The following is an 18685-nucleotide window of genomic DNA, read 5'->3' on the forward strand; positions in this document are numbered from 1 at the left end:
ATTGTTCACACAGGGGCGGCTTTTCCATTACGCGAAGTAAGCGACCGCGGAATACTTTGTTTGTCCCAGGGGCGCTCACGCGCCTCCTTAAATGCCCCTCCCTCCAATTGGGCCTCGTCCCATGAGCAGCGCCGGTGGGGGCAGCAGCGGGAGGAAGCAGAAAAGCCGCGCATGCGGCAAGGGGGAAGGGAAAGGCGCGCGCCTCTGTCCTTCCCCTCTCGCCCTGCATGTGCCTTTCCTAGCGGCAGAGGCAGGAAAGGCGTGCGAGGGAGAAGAGAAAGGTGCACGCCTTTCCCTCCCCTCATGCCCCGTGCACCTTGTAGAGTGGCGAGAGGAGTGTGGGGCAGCAGCGAGGCTTGGCCATCTCCTTCTCCTCTGGGCTCTTCTTCTCCCCCCTCTCCGTTTAGACCCCTCCAAATGGAGAGGAGGAGGAGGAAGACCCTGGAGGAGAAGAGGGGCATCCTCGCTGCTGCTGCTCCGTGCCACTCTCTTCTCGCCCCCTTCGAGGCCTCGCCTCGAAGGGGGTGAGAAGAGGAGCGTCCGGCTGCAGCAGCAGCGAGGCTTGGCCATCTCCTTCTCCTCTGGGCTCTTCTTCCCCCCCCCTCTCCGTTTAGACCCCTCCAAATGGAGAGGAGGAGGAGGAAGACCCTGGAGGAGAAGAGGGGCATCCTCGCTGCTGCTGCTCCGTGCCACTCTCTTCTCGCCCCCTTCGAGGCCTCGCCTCGAAGGGGGTGAGAAGAGGAGCGTCCGGCTGCAGCAGCAGCCAGGCTTGGCCATCTCCTTCTCCTCTGGGCTCTTCTTCCCCCCCCCCCTCTCCGTTTAGACACCTCCAAATGGAGAGGAGGAGGAGGAAGACCCTGGAGGAGAAGAGGGGCATCCTCGCTGCTGCTGCTCCGTGCCACTCTCTTCTCGCCCCCTTCGAGGCCTCGCCTCGAAGGGGGTGAGAAGAGGAGCGTCCGGCTGCAGCAGCAGCCAGGCTTGGCCATCTCCTTCTCCTCTGGGCTCTTCTTCCCCCCCCCCTCTCCGTTTAGACCCCTCCAAATGGAGAGGAGGAGGAGGAAGACCCTGGAGGAGAAGAGGGGCATCCTCGCTGCTGCTGCTCCGTGCCACTCTCTTCTCGCCCCCTTCGAGGCCTCGCCTCGAAGGGGGTGAGAAGAGGAGCGTCCGGCTGCAGCAGCAGCCAGGCTTGGCCATCTCCTTCTCCTCTGGGCTCTTCTTCCTCCCCCTCTCCGTTTAGACACCTCCAAATGGAGAGGAGGAGGAGGAAGACCCTGGAGGAGAAGAGGGGCATCCTCGCTGCTGCTGCTGCTCCCTGCCACTCTCTTCTTTAAGGTAACTCTTTATTCACCTCTACCTTTTTTTTTTCAGTGATTGGTTTTTTTTTGGGGGGGGGGGCGCCAAAATAATGTTTGCTTACCATTGAAAATTACCTAGGGCCGGCCCTGTGTTCACAGATTCCTGTTTCTATGATTACTTAAGAAATGTGTACACCATGGATATGGAGTTCATACTGTAGAGTCAACATGGGAATTTAAAGTCCCCTAGCCCATAACTTAACTTCTTCTCCTAAAAACTGATATCAAAGAAAACTTTTGCTGAGATGTGACAAACATGTTTTCCTTTCTTACAGACTCTACAATCCAAAGCAAGTCATTTTCTCTCCTCCATAATTACTTCTGTTTTCCTGTCCCTAAAGAATTCCAGTGTTAATGCAAACAATTGTAAAGGAAGACCTATGATTCATATTGCCTGTGTCCTCTCTGGAAATGGGCTATAGATACACACGGAGTGCTCTTGGTCCAGCTACTGCTTCTTGACACCTCACCATTCTGGCTTTGAATCTGCAGAGAAAGTAACCAGGCAAACCAGGTTTTCCTAAACAGAAGTCCTAGAATGCCATTGTGGAAAGAGACAGGTTGCATACATTTCATATTGTCTTGGAAGATTAGTGTATTTGTGGTATTGCTGTTAATGTTAATGTCTCAAGTGGTAGGACAGAACCGCAGTGCTCTATGTTCTGTTGGAGAGCCTATCCTTACACAACATCAGTATTTTCTTCCTGGGGAAGTCGTCATTGGTGGAATCATGTCTCAACTGTACTTACAGCACAACACAATGGCATTTATAATAAATCCAACTAAAGAACCTTCTGTGGATCCTCTGTGAGTATGTCCTTGGTATTTCATTATATCATGCATTTATACTGGATGCAATTTTCAATTAGCCTGCTAATGTATGATCTTATTAAATGTAAATGAATCCAGAGTAAAGTAGTTTATAATTTTACAATATTTTAGACTCAAGCCACTGATTTCAGTGACTAACAAATTCTGATGTCTTGGTAATTTTCTCCTCTTTATTATACTTGTAAGCAAGGAGGGCCCAGACTCCTTTTTGCTTCTGGCTATGCTGGCTTTATGGTGGGGCTTTCAAAATTGTATAACTCATGTCAGTATGGAGCCACAAAGTACAATACATCCAAGCCTAATTTTTCACATTCCTATTATTAATAGTCTAATATTCATTCTGTGCTTTAAATGCATATATTAAAATATCTCATTTAGGATTTCTATTTCGAATAACTAGGTTTTGTCTATTATAACCTATTACATAATCTATAAAATTGTTTTGTATTTCGTAGAATATGCTGTCCTTATATTCAAGAACTGAGCCAAATTACATTGCAATCAGGGGGTGGATTTGATTACTGAAATCCTTTATTTCTTTCATTATTGTTTTGCACTGTACATGTTATTTACTCCTTTATTCATGCAAAAAGAACATATAACACTTTGCTCTGGGTTTCTCTTTTGCCATTTGCCATGAGATGGGAGAATTTAAGCACCCAGCTTAATAACATTTTCTTAGACATACATAATATTGTGAAAAAGATCCTTCATCTGGAGGAATTTTTAACAGATTAGGTCTAATTATTATTATTTATTCATTTATTTATTTCATACACTTGTACCCTGCCCTTTTCACCCCCGAGGGGGAACTCTGGACTGCCTCACAGCAAGTGCCATTCGGTGCCAACACAATCATAAAAACTTTCAATAAAATCAGTAAAACAACATTAAAAACACGCCAGTTAAAACCAAAGTCTGGGTCAGTTCATTGTCACTTTAAATTGCTTACGTCTTATGCTCACTTGCCGCTACTCAGTGATCAAACTCTTGGTCTCACAACCAACTCTTGAGTTTCCTTCTAAAGGCCAGGAGGGAGGTGGCCAATCTGATGTCCCTGGGGAGGGAATTACACAGGCAGGGGGCCACTGCTGAGAAGGCCCTGTCCCTCTTCCCCACCAATCACGTCGTAACAGGAGATACATTCGGACAGGTGGTCTGGGCCAGAACCGTAATAATAATAATAATAATAATAATAATAATAATAATAATAATTTGTTTGTATCTCACCACCATCTCCCCGAAAGGACTCGGGATGGCATATGGTGTGGTTTGACAGATGTACAATGCATTTCCTTTTCAAAACCTGCAGCAGAAATATCACGAGTAAAAAAATACATATAGAACAATAGAATGAGATATGCTCGTGTACTTATAGTAGCATCCAAAGCCATACTAGACTTTGGAAGTGGCATGTAGTTGAAAAGGAACAAATGCTCTCATTTGAAGAAGATAGTTTACATTGTAAATATTCCTCTTTACAGGATAATGACACAACTCTATCAGCACATTGTGGCCTTTGTGTTTGCTGTCAAGGAGACCAATGAAAATCATCACCTCTTGCCCAATGTCACCCTGGGTTTCCACATCTATAACAATGGTTTCAGTGGAAGTTGGACTTATGTTGCTGCAATGGAACTGATGTCTAGAGGGCACCAATTCATTGCCAATTACAAATGTGGCATTGAGAATCTCCCAGCAGCGGTGATTGCGGGGCCAAATAATGACTATTGCCTTCACATGTCAACAATCCTGTATATATACAAGATGTCACAAGTAAGACGTGTACAAAGCATAGGTCTTGCTTTCTCCAGACGTTTTAAACAGATACATTTATATATATGTAATGGTGTTTTTGCATGCTTTTGATCTCTTCAGGCTTTACCTGAATGCCTATATTCAAAAACATGCAGGGTATAAATGAGTAAAATGCTATTAATACTAATGCCAATGCATGTGAAATGTTGAAACTTAATCATTATTGGCTGCTACTTCCCGACGGATGTCAGATGATGCAATACCGGCTAAACAGTATAATTTTTCCAGCAGTGTAAGGCATAAACATCCTGTGATAATGTGGCATGTCTCATTAAGAGCCACATCTACTGTTTTAGCGTGGTGAGATGTGTTCCATACTGGGCATGTGTACAACAGCAGAGTAGGAAAGCGCAAGGGCAGATGTCTTCACTGTATCTGGTTGTGATCTCCAGGGAGTGCCAGTCAGCTTTCATATGATATTATTTCTAGCACCCACTTTTTGCTTGATATTCAAGCAGTGCTTCTTGTAGGTCAAATACAATCTAGGGTAACTCCCAGGTATTTAGATGTGCTGCAATGCTCTAGTGGGATTCCAGAAGCGACCAGATTATGCATTGATATGACTAACTATCATACTTTATGATGTTTTGGATTAGTTAGTTTTATGCATTGAATGATAGATTTCAAACCAGCACTTGTGTATGTGTATTTATTCATATATATCTATGTTAACATAAATTCAGCCCTCCCTATTCACAGACTCGGTATCCACAGATTCAACCATGTACAAATTTAAAATACCCCCTTTCCCAAAAATATCCAAATAGCAAACTTTGCTTTATATAAGAGACTAGCTGTACCCACCACGTGTTGCTGTGGCCAACCTTTCTCCTTTCTTTCCCTCCTTCCTTCCCTTTTTTTCTTTCCTCCTCTCCTTTCTTCCTTCCTTCCTTCCTTCCTTCCTTCCTTCCTTCCTTCCTCTTCCCTTCCTTCCCCCCTTTTATTTCCCTTCCTCTTCCCTTCCTTCCCCCCTTTTTATTTCCCTTCCTCTTTTGCTCCATTCTTCCTTCTCTACCTATTCTTGGACTACAACTTCCAGCAGTTCCTCCTGATCATATTTTTGACCTTGGGAAAGGGAGGAATACAGCCTCTGCCAGCTAAATGGAAGTAGAGCTTATCTTTTGTAGATTTTAAACTCTGGCCACATTGATCTGTCCAGTTCCTCCATATCTCTCCTATTCACCCAGAGAGATGTGCGCTTCTATCTGCGTATCTTTTAGTGCAGCTCCAAACCTACCTACCTACCTACCTACCTACCTACCTACCTATCTATCTCTATCTAATCTATCTATCTGGAAGATTGCTGGGAGTTCCAGTCCAGGAATTGGAAATTTGAAATATGCAAGGATCAGGATGCTCTCAAAGAGATCCAAGGAGAAAAAAGTTTGCAGCTTGGAAGCAGTGCATTTGGATCATCATCCTCTCCTAAAGAGCCTGGTCTAGGGGATGCTGGGAGCTGGAAGTAGTCCGGAAGAGAGCATGGATATGCTATTTTGTGTTTTGTTTGCTGGGGGAGTCATTTTTGTACATGTGCTGTAGAATCTTTTTTGGTTTTTAAGTCCCTTTTGCTGTGTTTTTCGGTGTTTTTATGTGTATTGGTCACTCATTGGCCTGATAGATGTATTGTGTCCAAATTTGGTGTCAATTCATCCAGTGGTTTTTGTGTTATGCTAATCCCACAAACTAACATTACATTTTTATTTATAGACTAGCTGTCCCCTGCCACACATTGCTGTGGCCCAGTCTGTGTATATGTGTTTTGTGTGTGTATATGTGTTTGTATATATTTGTGTATATGTGTATATGTGTGAGTTTGCGGATATATATGTGTGTGTGGTTTTGCACATGCATTGTAATGTTTTTGTTTTTTGGCTTTTTAAGTCTCTTCTGCCGTGTTTTTTCAGTGTTTTTATGAGTGATGGTCACTCGTTGGCCTGATCGGTGTATTGTGTCCAAATTTGGTGTCAATTTGTTCAGTGGTTTTTGAGTTATGTTAATCCCACAAACGAACATTACATTTTTATTTATATAGATATCATGCTTTTACTACATTGGATATTAGAGCTGGGCGGTTTCGTTTCGTTAATTCGTAATTCGTTAATAATTCGTTAATTTTTTCCATTACAAAACGATAACGAACCATTCTGGAGCAATTATTAAAAAAAACGAATTTTCAAAAACGTTTTGTAAATGCTTCGTATTTCGATATTGTATTCGTTTCGTTATTGTTTTGAGGTCGTTTCGTTATTATTTCCGCATGTTTGGGCCAGTTTTATGGTTTAATTAGTGAAAAAAAATTATAATATCACACCAACAGTCAAGAACAGAGGGAGAGGGAAGCTTCAGAAGGTTTTGGAGGTTTTTTAGCGTATTTCGCGGTCGCGTCCGCCATTAACGAATCGATTCGTTATTGTTTCGGAAATCGATTCGTTAATTTTTTACCATTTACGAAATTTCGTAAATATCAAACTTTTTAAAAGGAAAATTTTGTAATTATTTTAAATATCGAAACAAAAAAAAACCCCAAATACAAATCGATTTTAGAAACAAATTTTTCCGTTGTTACCCAGGCCTATTGGATATAATGAGACGTAAGTATTCATGGCTTTTGTTTTCAGTATATTTATTTACTGTATTGTTATAGGTGTCTTATTTTAACTTACTACGTGGAGTGTGATCAGGTCTTGTCAGGCCTTGTTCTGTTTCTTATTGTGATATGGGCTAATCAATAAAATTACTACTAACTGGAGGCCAAAATCTTATAACTCTATCTATCTTATTTTTAAAACCAAAGACAAGTTCTCCTCTCTTGTGGCACATGATAGTTGGGATTTTGATTCTGAGAACATCCTCTTGTGTTTTAGTAAAACTTTTTTAAAATTCCCAAAAATCATGGGAGGTGGAAACTGGACTGAAAATGTCATGGTTTTTTGCTGTGTCACACGCCCCTATTGCTCAGGTTCATGGACTTCCACCATACAATTTACTTGTGCTATGGACTTTTCTCATGTCTTACATGTCACAATTATTTTGATATTGATTAATGTTGATTGGGAGTCCAACAATATCTGGAGGACCAGACACTCCCCACCCTAATATAAAGTCAATTTTAACAAAAATGTATTTTACAAAAGTAGCATAAATATTCCTATGCATTAACATCATTAAAAATAATATTCCATTAACCTAATATAACAGTTGAAGAAATTAGAAACTTTTGATTCATATTTAATTTGATTCATATTTATTTTCCCTCTCTCTTTATAGCTCATCTTTGGATCATCTCCTGTGGTGAATAATGAAGTAGAAAGCCATTTCTTCCACCGCATGTTCCCAAACACTGGTTATCAGTATGAAGGGCTTGTCCAGTTACTCTTGCATTTCAACTGGATATGGATTGGCATAGTTACTATGGATGATGATACTGGAGAGAGATTTGTACAAAATGTTCTTCCCACATTTGCTCAGAAAGGAATTTGCTTTCAATTTGTAGCAAGGTTGCCCCAAATTACCTTTTCCGATGGAGTTCAGCAATTACTGTATGAATTTGATGAAATGATTAAGATTATTGCTGGAAGTACTGCCAGTGTGGTGGTTGTGCATGGCGAAATTCATAGCGTTATGGTAATAAGATTCATAGAATATATTTCACAATCGACTGATACACCCCTGCAAAGCAGCCCAAAAGTTTGGATTATGACAGCTCAGATGGAGTTTTCTTCACTCTCTTATCATAGAGGCATGAGTATGCATTTCCTTCATGGGGCTCTATCCTTTGCCGTTCATTCAAAGGAACCTTCAGGATTCAAACAGTTTCTACAGACACGAAACCCTGCCTTAGAAAAAGAAGACAAGTTTTTGTGGGCTTTCTGGGAAGAGGCATTTAACTGTTTTTTATCTGATCATTTGTTGGGCGAGGAAGATGAGGAAGATAAGCCACCTTGCACTTGGAAGGAGAAGCTAGAGACTCTTCCTGTGCCTGTTTTTGAAATGAGCATGACCAGCCATAGCTACAGTGTCTACAATGCTGTCTATGCAGTTGCACATGCTTTGCAGGCCATGTATTCATCCAAATTCAAGCACAATCCAGTGCTGAATGGCAGAAGAAAGGAACTTTGGAATAGTCACCCATGGCAGGTACTCTCACTAATGCAGAAGAGTTTATTGTATGGATAGCATTAGGTAACAAAATTTGGGGGGGGGGGGGGGGAATCTGAATCTGATTTGAAAGTGTTATTTCCTGTTTAACTGTGTGGTATTTACTTTGAAAGTAGCTGTTATACTCCAGAAACTTCGTTTTTGTGACCGTCACAAACTATGTTGAATTGGTTGAGATTCTACCAGAAAGTCATGGAAAAACTATGGGGAAATGTGTTTGAGGATGTCCTTCAAAAACAACGTTTGTTCAGTTTAACAAAGTTTTCCTATCTTTTTAATAATAGACCCAATTGGGAAATGACATTCATAACCCATGAACAAAAATCTTTTTTACATACTGTAGTAGAAGAATAGATCCTTCACTATGTTAGGAGGTATCTTTGCGTGAAAGCTGGAATATGGGTTTCTACCTGATGTGTTGCCTGTTATTTCTTCCAGTTTACAACTGTTTGAAAATGTTCTGCTTACATTAAGAGCCAAATCATACTTCATTCTTTTAATGGTGGTTGATGTATTCTGTGCATATTTGAATTGTCAGAGTGCTATCTTATTTGTTATACTTTAGATAAATAATAACATACAGTGGTTTTGCATTAAATAGTATTGATAGCCTTTAATACAACATATACCAACTCAATACCACTCAATATACTATCACCCAGACTTCAAGTGGGGATATATGTCTTCATAAAAGTCCTCACATATGTGGGAAATAGAATAGAGCAGTTTAATTTCATTCCCATTCAACAAAAGATTGTTGTAACATGATAGCACAAAAGAGCTAGTAATGTGGAGGCTTGTGCAATCCAGGTATATCTTTAGGCATTTTATATCCTGGCTTTTGGTGGTCATTTTAGGCATTTATGCTGATTCTATTCTAGAAGAGAGGCGCTCAGCTGCAGGCAGGAATGCACTTTAAGGAGGCTTCTTACCTGTTTCTCTACTCTAGAGGAGAGGTACTCAATTGCAGGCAGGTGCTTGTGCTTTCTGGGCCTGCATGCCACACACACACTCTTTCCAATGTAAGGAGGCAAGTTCTGTTTCTTACTCTAAAAGAGGTGCTTGGCTGCAGGCGGGCACATGTGCTTTCTGGGCCTGCATGCCACACACACATTCTTTCCAAGGCAAGGAGGCAAGTCCTGCTTCTTACTCTAGAGGAGGTACTCAGCTGCAGGCAGGTGTGCACGCTCTCTGGGCCTGCACGCCACACACATTTACTCCTTTTAAGGCAAGGATGCTGCTCACAAAAAGCTTTTGTGTCAAGCTGGTTTTTGTATTTTCCATTACGTGCTCCCAAAGGTAATGAAAGTAATGAAAGAATGGGTGTAACAAAGGAAAATGGATCTGCGTACAACTCTAGTAATGTGATCATAGCACATTGAGATTTATCATCATCATCATCATCATCATCATCATCATCTTTAATTATTTATTAATCGCCCTCCATCCGAGATGCTCCAGGCGATTTACATAGCAGAAATTATACAGGATAAAACACATACATAAAAATATTAAAATTAACATGGGTCAAATGCTCTAATAAAAAGCTAGGTCTTAAGTGCTAGGGTAAAAGGCCCTAAGTCACACATGTAGGGCTCTCCATTGCTGTCATGTAGGGCGGCAAGGAATTCCATAAGGCAGGGGCAGAAATAGAGAAGGCCCTGCGTCTGGTGCTTTCCAAGTGCACTTCCCTAGGATCCAGCATATAGAGCAAATCACGTTGGGATGGTCGTGGTGACCTCCGATGATGGTAGAAGGAGAGTTGGTCTCTAATTTATGCTCATTGGGACAGATGGAAAATGGGAGCCAATGTACAATAGCTCAGTTGTGAATTGGGATGCCAAAAGGAAGTGCTAGTGCACATTGGTAGAAGCTGTTAGAGCCTGCTAGTGCAAAACATTATCATTTTGAGTAACATTTTATCTTTTCTATGGGCTTTTCCATAATTTCTTTCATGCTCTCGTTTAGATCCACCACTTTCTGAGAAGAGTTGCATTTAATAACAGTGCTGGAGAAGAGGTTTCCTTCAATCAAAATGGGGAAATATTAACACAATTCGATATTATCAACTGGATCACATTCCCAAATAGGTCTTTTGCTAGAATGAAAGTTGGGACAATGAATCCTCAGGCTCCTGAAGACAAGATGTTCACCATTCAAGATGATGTCATTATGTGGCCCAGCATCTTCAATCAAGTAAGTTCACATTCATAGCAATTCCAGATATTTCTCCTGTAATGAAAGTAATTATTTAGATGTTAGGGATGTCTCTCCTAAGACCTTATCACAAAGGCCAGTCATAGATATGAGAGAGAAGAAGTTTGGTCGTGGCACTGACCTAAATATCATGTCAAAAGAGTTATTTGATAGTGGGAAAAGCAAGATAATACCCTTCTTAGTAATAATGGAATGAAGAATTTCACAACATTTTTTTAATTGAAATCGACATACATTTGTAAGTGTTTACCAGATAAGGTCTTCTGTGTCTCTGCCAAGCTGGCATCCTTTAGGTTTTCCACGAGGGTTGTGGAACCATTCCCTTTGTCCAGCAAAGCTGGCTGTAACTTTCTTCCACCAAAGCTGTGAAAAATTCATTTTCCCCAGCAAAGCTGGCTGTAGCTTTCTCCGCTACAACACTGGCTGTAATTCATATGTACATTGGTCTAGATCAGGGTGGGAGTTGTGTGGTACCATCAGAGATTGTTAAAGTGGAAATCTCAATAGCCTCTTTACCATAACTAATTTCAAAAGATACAGAATTCCACCCACTAGAAATACCATATACAAGTAGTCCACAAGTTACAAACAAGTTAGGTCCTGCAGGTTCAGGTACATTGCTTAAGCGTAACTACAGCCCTATCTATCTATCTATCTATCTATCTATCTATCTATCTATCTGTTTCTCTTGGGGTAGCATAGTTTCTTTCACTTCTTTTTGTTCCTCCCCCATTCTTAATCATGAGTCATTTGTAATTCAGGTATTTGAAATTCTTGGGACTGCCTGTATAAGCTTAAAAGCTTAAAAGAATAGCATTTATTTTAATATCTTTTCAAGGGATATTTTAAAACTTGAAATGTAAATAAAGATAAGAGCCGCTGTTGAAGCAGAAACAACTGCCTGAAGTCAGTTAATTGGATGGTAAGAAGCAAATCGGTTGGCAACTTGCATTGATAACATGTAAAAGAACACATCTCCCAAGGGTGGCTATTGCACTGGTAATTTCTCTTGCAAGCATGCCTTCTCTCTACAAACACTATTGACATGTTATTACTAGACCAAAGTTATTACTTCAAATTGATTTGTGTTCACTGTATAAATGCCAAGTTTTCACACTATTTCCCTATTCTAGAACTAAACAACCTTTAACTCCTGCCTTTTTGTTGTTTGCTTTGCTTTTAAATGGACAGACATTACCTATCTCTAGGTGTAATGATAAATGCCAGTTGGGATTTAGTAAAAGAAAGAAGGAAGGAGAACAGTTTTGCTGTTATAATTGCTTTCCATGTCCAGAGGGCAAGATTTCAAACCAGACAGGTAGGAAACATAATATTCTATATTTATCAGTAGAATCAGTAGAATTTTTTTAGCGAATCATGAAGAGTAGCTCCATAACACAAAATAATTTTAATAGTATGGGTCATTCTATATTTCATATAGATTTAATTAAATCAATTTTCTATTTTTGTTACAAAGTTTCAAGTCTTAAAATAACCGAAAAGTGACTGTTAATTGGTAATTTATAGTTACAAAAGAATACCACAACGTCTGTTGGAAACACTTGAAAACTGTGTCAATACACTTTGACAGAAATCAGGCTCCATTGATAAACTCCGGAGGACACTCAAGAGTGCAAATCCAGTCAGATTTCCTTGCTCCAATGTGCTTCTTATGTTTCTAAACATTTTTAGATTTGAAAATGACCTATATATAGGCATAGCAATGGAAACCCTACATTTGTGGCAGAACTAGCTTGAATAGCCTGCAGCTCTACCTCTGTCAACTGCCCCCATCAAATCTGGTCTCCTTCATGAGGGCTTTACCTGGCAGTTATGGGTGGGACAACTTGGTTGCTTTCACTATATCAGCTATTGCTGCAAGAATAAATTCACAGTCATTGCTACACGGCTCCAGCCCTATACGGCTCTGTCCCAGGTTACTTGTCCGAACATATCTCCCTCTACGTTCCACCTCGTAGTTTAAGATCCACCGGGGAGGTCCTGCTCTCAGTCCCACTGGCATCGCAAATGTGTCTGGTGGGGACAAGGGATAGGACCTTTTTGGTGGTGAGTCCCCGCTTGTGGAATTCGCTCTCCAGCAAGAATAGATCGGCGCCCGCCCTCCTTTCCTTTAGGAAAAAACTGAAATCATGGCTTTGGAACCAGGCTTTTAGAAGGTTAAAGCTTTCTTTTGTTTTTCAGACACGGATGCATGCTTTGAATGCCCTGGAGATCAGTATCCAAACAATGAGAAGGATGGATGTCTCCCCAAAGATATCACTTTCTTGTCCTTTGGAGAACCCTTGGGGATCATTTTAACTGTGTTTGCTCTCAAATTTTCTCTCATCACCATCTTCATTCTGGGCATCTTCATGAAGTACAAGGACACTCCTATTGTCAAAGCAAACAATAAGAACCTCACCTACATTCTCCTGTCCTCCCTCCTGCTTTCCTTCCTTTGTGCTCTGCTATTCATTGGCCGACCTGGGAAAGTGGCATGCCTCCTTCAACAAGCTGCTTTCGGTGTGATTTTCTCAGTGGCACTTTCTTCCATTTTGGCCAAAACTATCACGGTCATTCTAGCTTTTGTAGCCACCAAGCCAGGGTCCAGGATAAGACGATGGATGGGGAAGAGATTTACATATTCCATTGTACTTTTGTGCTCCTTTTCTCAAGCTGCTATTTGTAGCATCTGGCTGATCACCTCTCCTCCATTCCCAGACCTTGACATGTACTCAGTGACTCAAACAATTGTACTCAAATGCAATGAAGGCTCAGGTGGTATGCTTTATGCTCTTCTGGGTTTCATGGGTTTCCTCGCTCTTGTCAGCCTCACTTTGGCTTTCTTAGCCCGGAAGTTGCCTGACAGTTTTAATGAGGCCAAGTTCATCACCTTCAGCATGCTGGTCTTTTGCAGTGTTTGGCTGTGCTTCATTCCATCATACCTGAGCACCAAGGGCAAAAACATGGTGGCTGTGGAGATTTTCTCTGTCTTGACTTCCAGTTTTGGTTTATTGGGCTGTATCTTTTCACCAAAATGCTACATAATTTTGGTGAAGCCAGAGCTGAACATGAAGGATCAACTAATAACAAGAAGAAATTAAAGTCTGGCCTATATTCAATTACAAATTTTGATGCCCAACATTCAATGCTATTCTGCTTACTAGTGCATTATTATTATTATTATTATTATTATTATTATTATTATTATTAATGTCACTTCTATCCCGCCCATATCAGCCCGAAGGTGACTCAGGGTGGCGTACAAATCTGCAAAAATTACATGCCACATATAATATTAGATACGTTCTTTCAAGATAATATTCTCAGTTGAAAGAGACTTGCTTATCATAGCTATGTGAAAAAATGGAGTTCCTAATATGAATAATTAAGAGGGGGAAATCCCATTGTTTCATATTATTAACATTTGTAAAAACTTCAAAATACATATATGAGGCTTCTACCAATAACCAAATATTGGACATTTTACACCAAAAGCAGTTGCAGTTCTCCATTAATGAATACACAAGAATCAAGAATATAAATTACTACTAGCAAATATTACTGTCTGATGCCAGAGCATCAATCAACATTGTTGAGTAGTATAGGTTTTCTGTGCCTCAATCTGCATAAATGGCTCACAATCAAAAAATTAAAAACATGATGTATCCTCACATTATCTCTTGTATGCTGTTATTATTTTAAAAGAAGAATCTTATATCAAGAAAGAGATCAAGAGTGCTTTTCTAGGACAATCAAGTTAATTGTCCTCAAAGATAAACATTGACCAACATACATTTTGGTACCTCACATATAACCCTGTTTCTGAATATATTTGACATGCTGATTAAGTGTAAATGTGTTATCTATTGTAGCAAGTTTCATTCCAATAGTTCTAAAAATTAGGGAGAAAGGAGCTCCAGAAGCTTCTCCACCTGCGCAATTACATAATGAAAAAGTAACAAAAATTCTGTTATATAGTAACTGTTATGAGACGGACACCTTCATTGATCGCACAGGACTAATCTCTTCACTTATAACATATCTTTTATAAAATGTAGCTGTCATACTCCAGAGCAGGAACACATCTGATACATGAAACACAGAGCACTTGAAAGCGAAACAACTTGATATATGAAACATAGAGCACTTGAAAGCGAAAATGTCATAAAAATAACTATGTTGACTCGACTGAAGCACTGTCTCCCATGAATCATTATAAACCCTTTCCGAAAGCTGAAACTGACGTGAAAGCATTCTTTCTCACTTTCCCCACTAGATGACTTTGTTATTTGTCTTCTGCTGTAACCGAGCAGAACGCCTAAGATTCTGAAAGTTCTGCCTCTTTTTACTAAAACTTTGTTTTCTGTCCAAGGTTTCCCTGTCCTCTCCCTCTACACCAGGCAAAGCAATCTCAGCATCATTTTCAGTCTGTTGTTCTGAGAAAAGTGGTGAAATAATAATAATAATAATAATAATAATAATAATAACAACAACACTTTAATTATACCCCGGTACCATCTACCCAAGAGACTCGGTGCGGCTTACGTGAGGCTGAGCTCACAACACAACAATACAATCAATAACAACAACAATAGATGCAATTAAAATAAATCACATAGACAAAACATGAGCATTGACAATATTACAACACACCTTTAAAATCTATGGCTAGGTCAAATGTAATTAAAAAATTAAAATGATGCTGGACATGGACAAGATAAGGAAGTGGGGCGAGAGTGGAAACATATGAGCAGACCTAAATCAATATAAAGTGCTTTAGAGGACAAAGTGCTGAGGGTTCATTATTCTGGGAAGGCACACTGGAACAACCACATTTTCAAACTCCTCCTAAAGACTGCCAGAGTTAGGGCCTGCCTGATGTCCTTAGGAAGTGAGTTCCAGAGTCAGGGGACCACCATCGAGAAGGCCCTCTCTCTCATCCCCGCCAATCGTGCTTGCAATGCAGGTGGGAGCGCGAGCAGGGCCTTTCCAGATGATCGGAGAGATTGTGTGAGTTCATATATAGAGATGCGGTCACGCAGGTAGACGGGTCCCAAACCGTTCAGGGCTTTGTAGGTAAGAATCTTCACCTTGAATTGGGTCCAGAAAATGAATGGTAGCCAGTGGAGCTCCTTAAACAGGAGGGTTGACCTCTCCCTGTAAGGAGCACCAGTTAACAACCTGGCTGCCACCCATTGGACCATCTGGAATTTCCGAGCCGTTTTCAAGGGCAACCCCATATAGAGTGCATTACAGTAGTCCAATCTAGAGGTGACTAAAGCATGGACCACCCTGGCCAGATCCGCCTTCACGAGGTACAGTCGCAGCTGGCGCACGAGTCTTAATTGCGCAAAGGCCCTCCCGGCCACCTCAGATGCCTGAGCCTCAAGCATAAGTGATGAATCCAGGAGGACACCCAAACTGCGGACCTGTGACTTCAGGGGGAGTGTAACCCCGTCCAACACAGGTTGCCACCCTATACCCCAATCTGGTTTACGATCGACCAGGAGGACCTCTGTCTTGTTGGGATTGATCTTTAGATTGTTCTTCCTCATCCAAATAGCCACAGTGGCCAGACACTCGTCCAGCACCTGAGGGGCTTCCTTGGAGTTAGATGGAAAAGAGTAGTAGAGTTGTGTGTCATCTGCGTAGAGATGGCACCCAACTCCAAAACTCCGGATGACCTCTCCTAGTGGTTTCATGTAGATGTTAGAAAGCATGGGAAACAGAATGGAACCTTGTGGGACCCCACAGGTCAAAGGCCAGGGGTCAGAGCAAGTGTCACCCAGCTTCACCATCTGCGATCGACCCTCCAGGAAGGACCGGAGCCACGACAGAGTCGTGCCTCCAAGGCCCATCCTGGAAAATCGTCCCAGAAGGATACCATGATCGATAGTATCAAAAGCCACTGAGATGTCCAAGAGAACTAACAAGGTCACACTCCCCCTGTCCAGCTCCCTACGGAGGTCATCCACCAAGGCGACCAAAGCCATCTTGGTGCCATGGCCAGGTCTGAAGCCGGACTGTGATGGATCCAGATAGTCGATGTCATCCAGGAAACCCTGGCGCTGAGAGGCGACCACCCACTCCAACACCTTGCCCAGGAAAGGAAGGTTGGAGATTGGTCTATAGTTGTTCAAGAGTCAAGGGAGGTCTTTTTCAGGAGTGGTCTGACCACAGCCTGTTTTAGTCCGGATGGAAATATTCCTTGCTCCAACAATACATTAATGATCAACATAAACCAATCAATCAAACCATCTTTGGCCGATTGAATTACCCAAGATGGGCAGGGGTCCAGAGCCGACGTGGTCGCCCTCACTGCCCCTAGGGCCACCTCTACATCCTCAGGCTGAACAAGCTGGAAGGAATCCCACAAAACCGGACAAGCAGATGTCTCGGTTATCTCCCCTGGAACTGTGATTAAACTGGAGTCCAACTCAAGACGTATCTGAGCAACTTTGTCTGCAAAGTGCTGCGCAAACCCGCAGCACCGAGTTTTCGGGTCACCAAAGGCCTCCTCTACCTCAGGGGGGTGGAGGAGTTCCCCAACGGCCCGAAACAACTCCGAAGATCTGTTAGATGCAGACGCTATACAAGCAGTCGTGAAGATCTCCCTAGCTACCCGTATAGCCTTGGAATAGGCCCTAAGTGAGGCTGTAGCCCGCGTTTGGTCAGATACATCCTGAGATTTCCTCCATTTGCACTCTAGCCTCCTTCATCCCACCACCATCACAGTCATGGTTGGTGGGGATGAGAGACAGGACCTTCTCCGTGGTGGCCACTTGGCTGTGGAACACCCTCACCAATGAGGTTAGATCTGCCCCCCCCCCCTCCTGACCTTCTGGAAGAAGATTAAATCTAAGAAATACATGCTCTCAGACTTAGAGAAGACAATGCTCTGAAGAAATCTTTCTAAGAAAACCTTAAGGAAGGTTTACTTTAGGGTTAAAAATTATTTTAAAGAACTGAACAAAGTGGGACTTCAGAATTCCTGATTGTTGACAAACTGGATGGAATTTATGGAAGCTGAAGACCTAAACCTAACCATTTTACCATCATTTGTTGTTGTTGCTGTTGTTCCTTCAAGTCATTTCCCTTTCCATTAAATTTTTATTGAAAAGATATACAATTACAAGGAAAGTGGGAGAACATTGTGTAAGAGATAGGAAAGTAGGGGACAAAAAAAAGAAGAAAGCGAGAGACCGACAAAAAAAACTCACAACAAAAAACATTATCTATTTGTTGCTTGACTTCCATCTGCTTCTTGGTGGTGGTATTAGAGTGTAAAATTGTATTACATTCTTATTGTTATCGAAGTTCCTACCATTCTTCTTTTCTCTACTATATCCTTTATATTTAAATGTTTCTATATATATTTAGGTATTTAACAAAATCTTTATATCATTATTTTTATATTTTCTTTTCTAAGATAGTCTTAGAAATGTTGTCTTACCATTGCCCAGTCTATCTGGAGTTTCCTTCTCTGTTGGAGAGTTGCCATTAGGTTAGTCAGTCTATCCATGTTCATGATCTCCATCAGTTTCAATAACCATTGGTCTATCAGGGGTGTTTCTTCATTTTTCCAACTTTTTGCGTGAATTATTCTGGCAGCTGTTGTTAAATAGTTAAACAGGGGTTCTTTCTCTTTATCCTTTTGAAAATGTATCATTCCTAACATAAAAATTTGGGTCTTATTTAAAGTTAGTTTTTAATATTTTCTGTGTTCTTTCTTGTATTTCCTTCTTAAATTTCTTAGCTTTGTCACAAGTCCACCATAAGTGATAAAAAGTGCCCACTTGTTTTCCACATTTCTAACATTTATTTGTCATATTTTTGTAACATTTTGATAATCTCTGAGGGTGTGATGTACCAAAATATATTACAACCATTGCCATTTTACCATCATTTGTTGTTGTTGCAATTGTTCCTTCAAGTCATATAATGTTGACCCTAAGTGAAACTTGTCAAGGAGGGGGTTTTTTTTGTGTCAACAGAACCTTGTCAATAGAACCTTCAGATACATTCATCTTAAGACTTCATCACAATAACATTGAGTAAAGCACTATCAGTATGCACCCATTGTTTTTAAGGGCTGGATGCATACTGAGTTCACATGGGATGTATACAATCTCCACATTTGGTTTCTACCTTTTGAAAATACAGAACTTTGATTCATCACAACACAGAAGACCGGCTCTTTCCAATCCATTTGAACACCTCCCTCCTATAATTTTTATACAGTGACATAGCTTGGAAATCCCGAACTACCATTGTTGGGAGAATTTTTAAAACCTTGAATTTGC

The 18685-nt window shown here is 41.1% G+C and overlaps 1 protein-coding gene across 1 annotated transcript; it reads left to right on the forward strand.

Annotated features, from left to right (window-relative positions):
• Nucleotides 1-3674: 3674 nt before the first annotated feature.
• LOC132777696 (vomeronasal type-2 receptor 26-like) lies at nucleotides 3675-13483 on the forward strand. Its single transcript, XM_067469587.1, has 5 exons — nucleotides 3675-3962; nucleotides 7272-8141; nucleotides 10131-10358; nucleotides 11571-11697; nucleotides 12582-13483. The coding sequence occupies exons 1-5, from the start codon at nucleotides 3675-3677 to the stop codon at nucleotides 13481-13483; spliced, it is 2415 nt and encodes an 804-aa protein (XP_067325688.1).
• The last annotated feature ends 5202 nt before the right edge of the window (nucleotides 13484-18685 follow it).

The sequence above is a fragment of the Anolis sagrei genome, chromosome 6, assembly GCF_037176765.1.
Source record: "Anolis sagrei isolate rAnoSag1 chromosome 6, rAnoSag1.mat, whole genome shotgun sequence".
NCBI lineage: Eukaryota > Metazoa > Chordata > Lepidosauria > Squamata > Dactyloidae > Anolis > Anolis sagrei.

Bases quoted from the DNA above. Each gene is read 5' to 3' on its own strand.
- LOC132777696 (XM_067469587.1), top strand. From the start codon at position 3,675: ATGACACAACTCTATCAGCACATTGTGGCCTTTGTGTTTGCTGTCAAG. The intron at 3,963-7,271 runs GTAAGACGTGTA...CTCTCTTTATAG, and splicing joins ATATATACAAGATGTCACAA to CTCATCTTTGGATCATCTCC. The intron at 8,142-10,130 runs GTACTCTCACTA...GCTCTCGTTTAG, and splicing joins GGAATAGTCACCCATGGCAG to ATCCACCACTTTCTGAGAAG.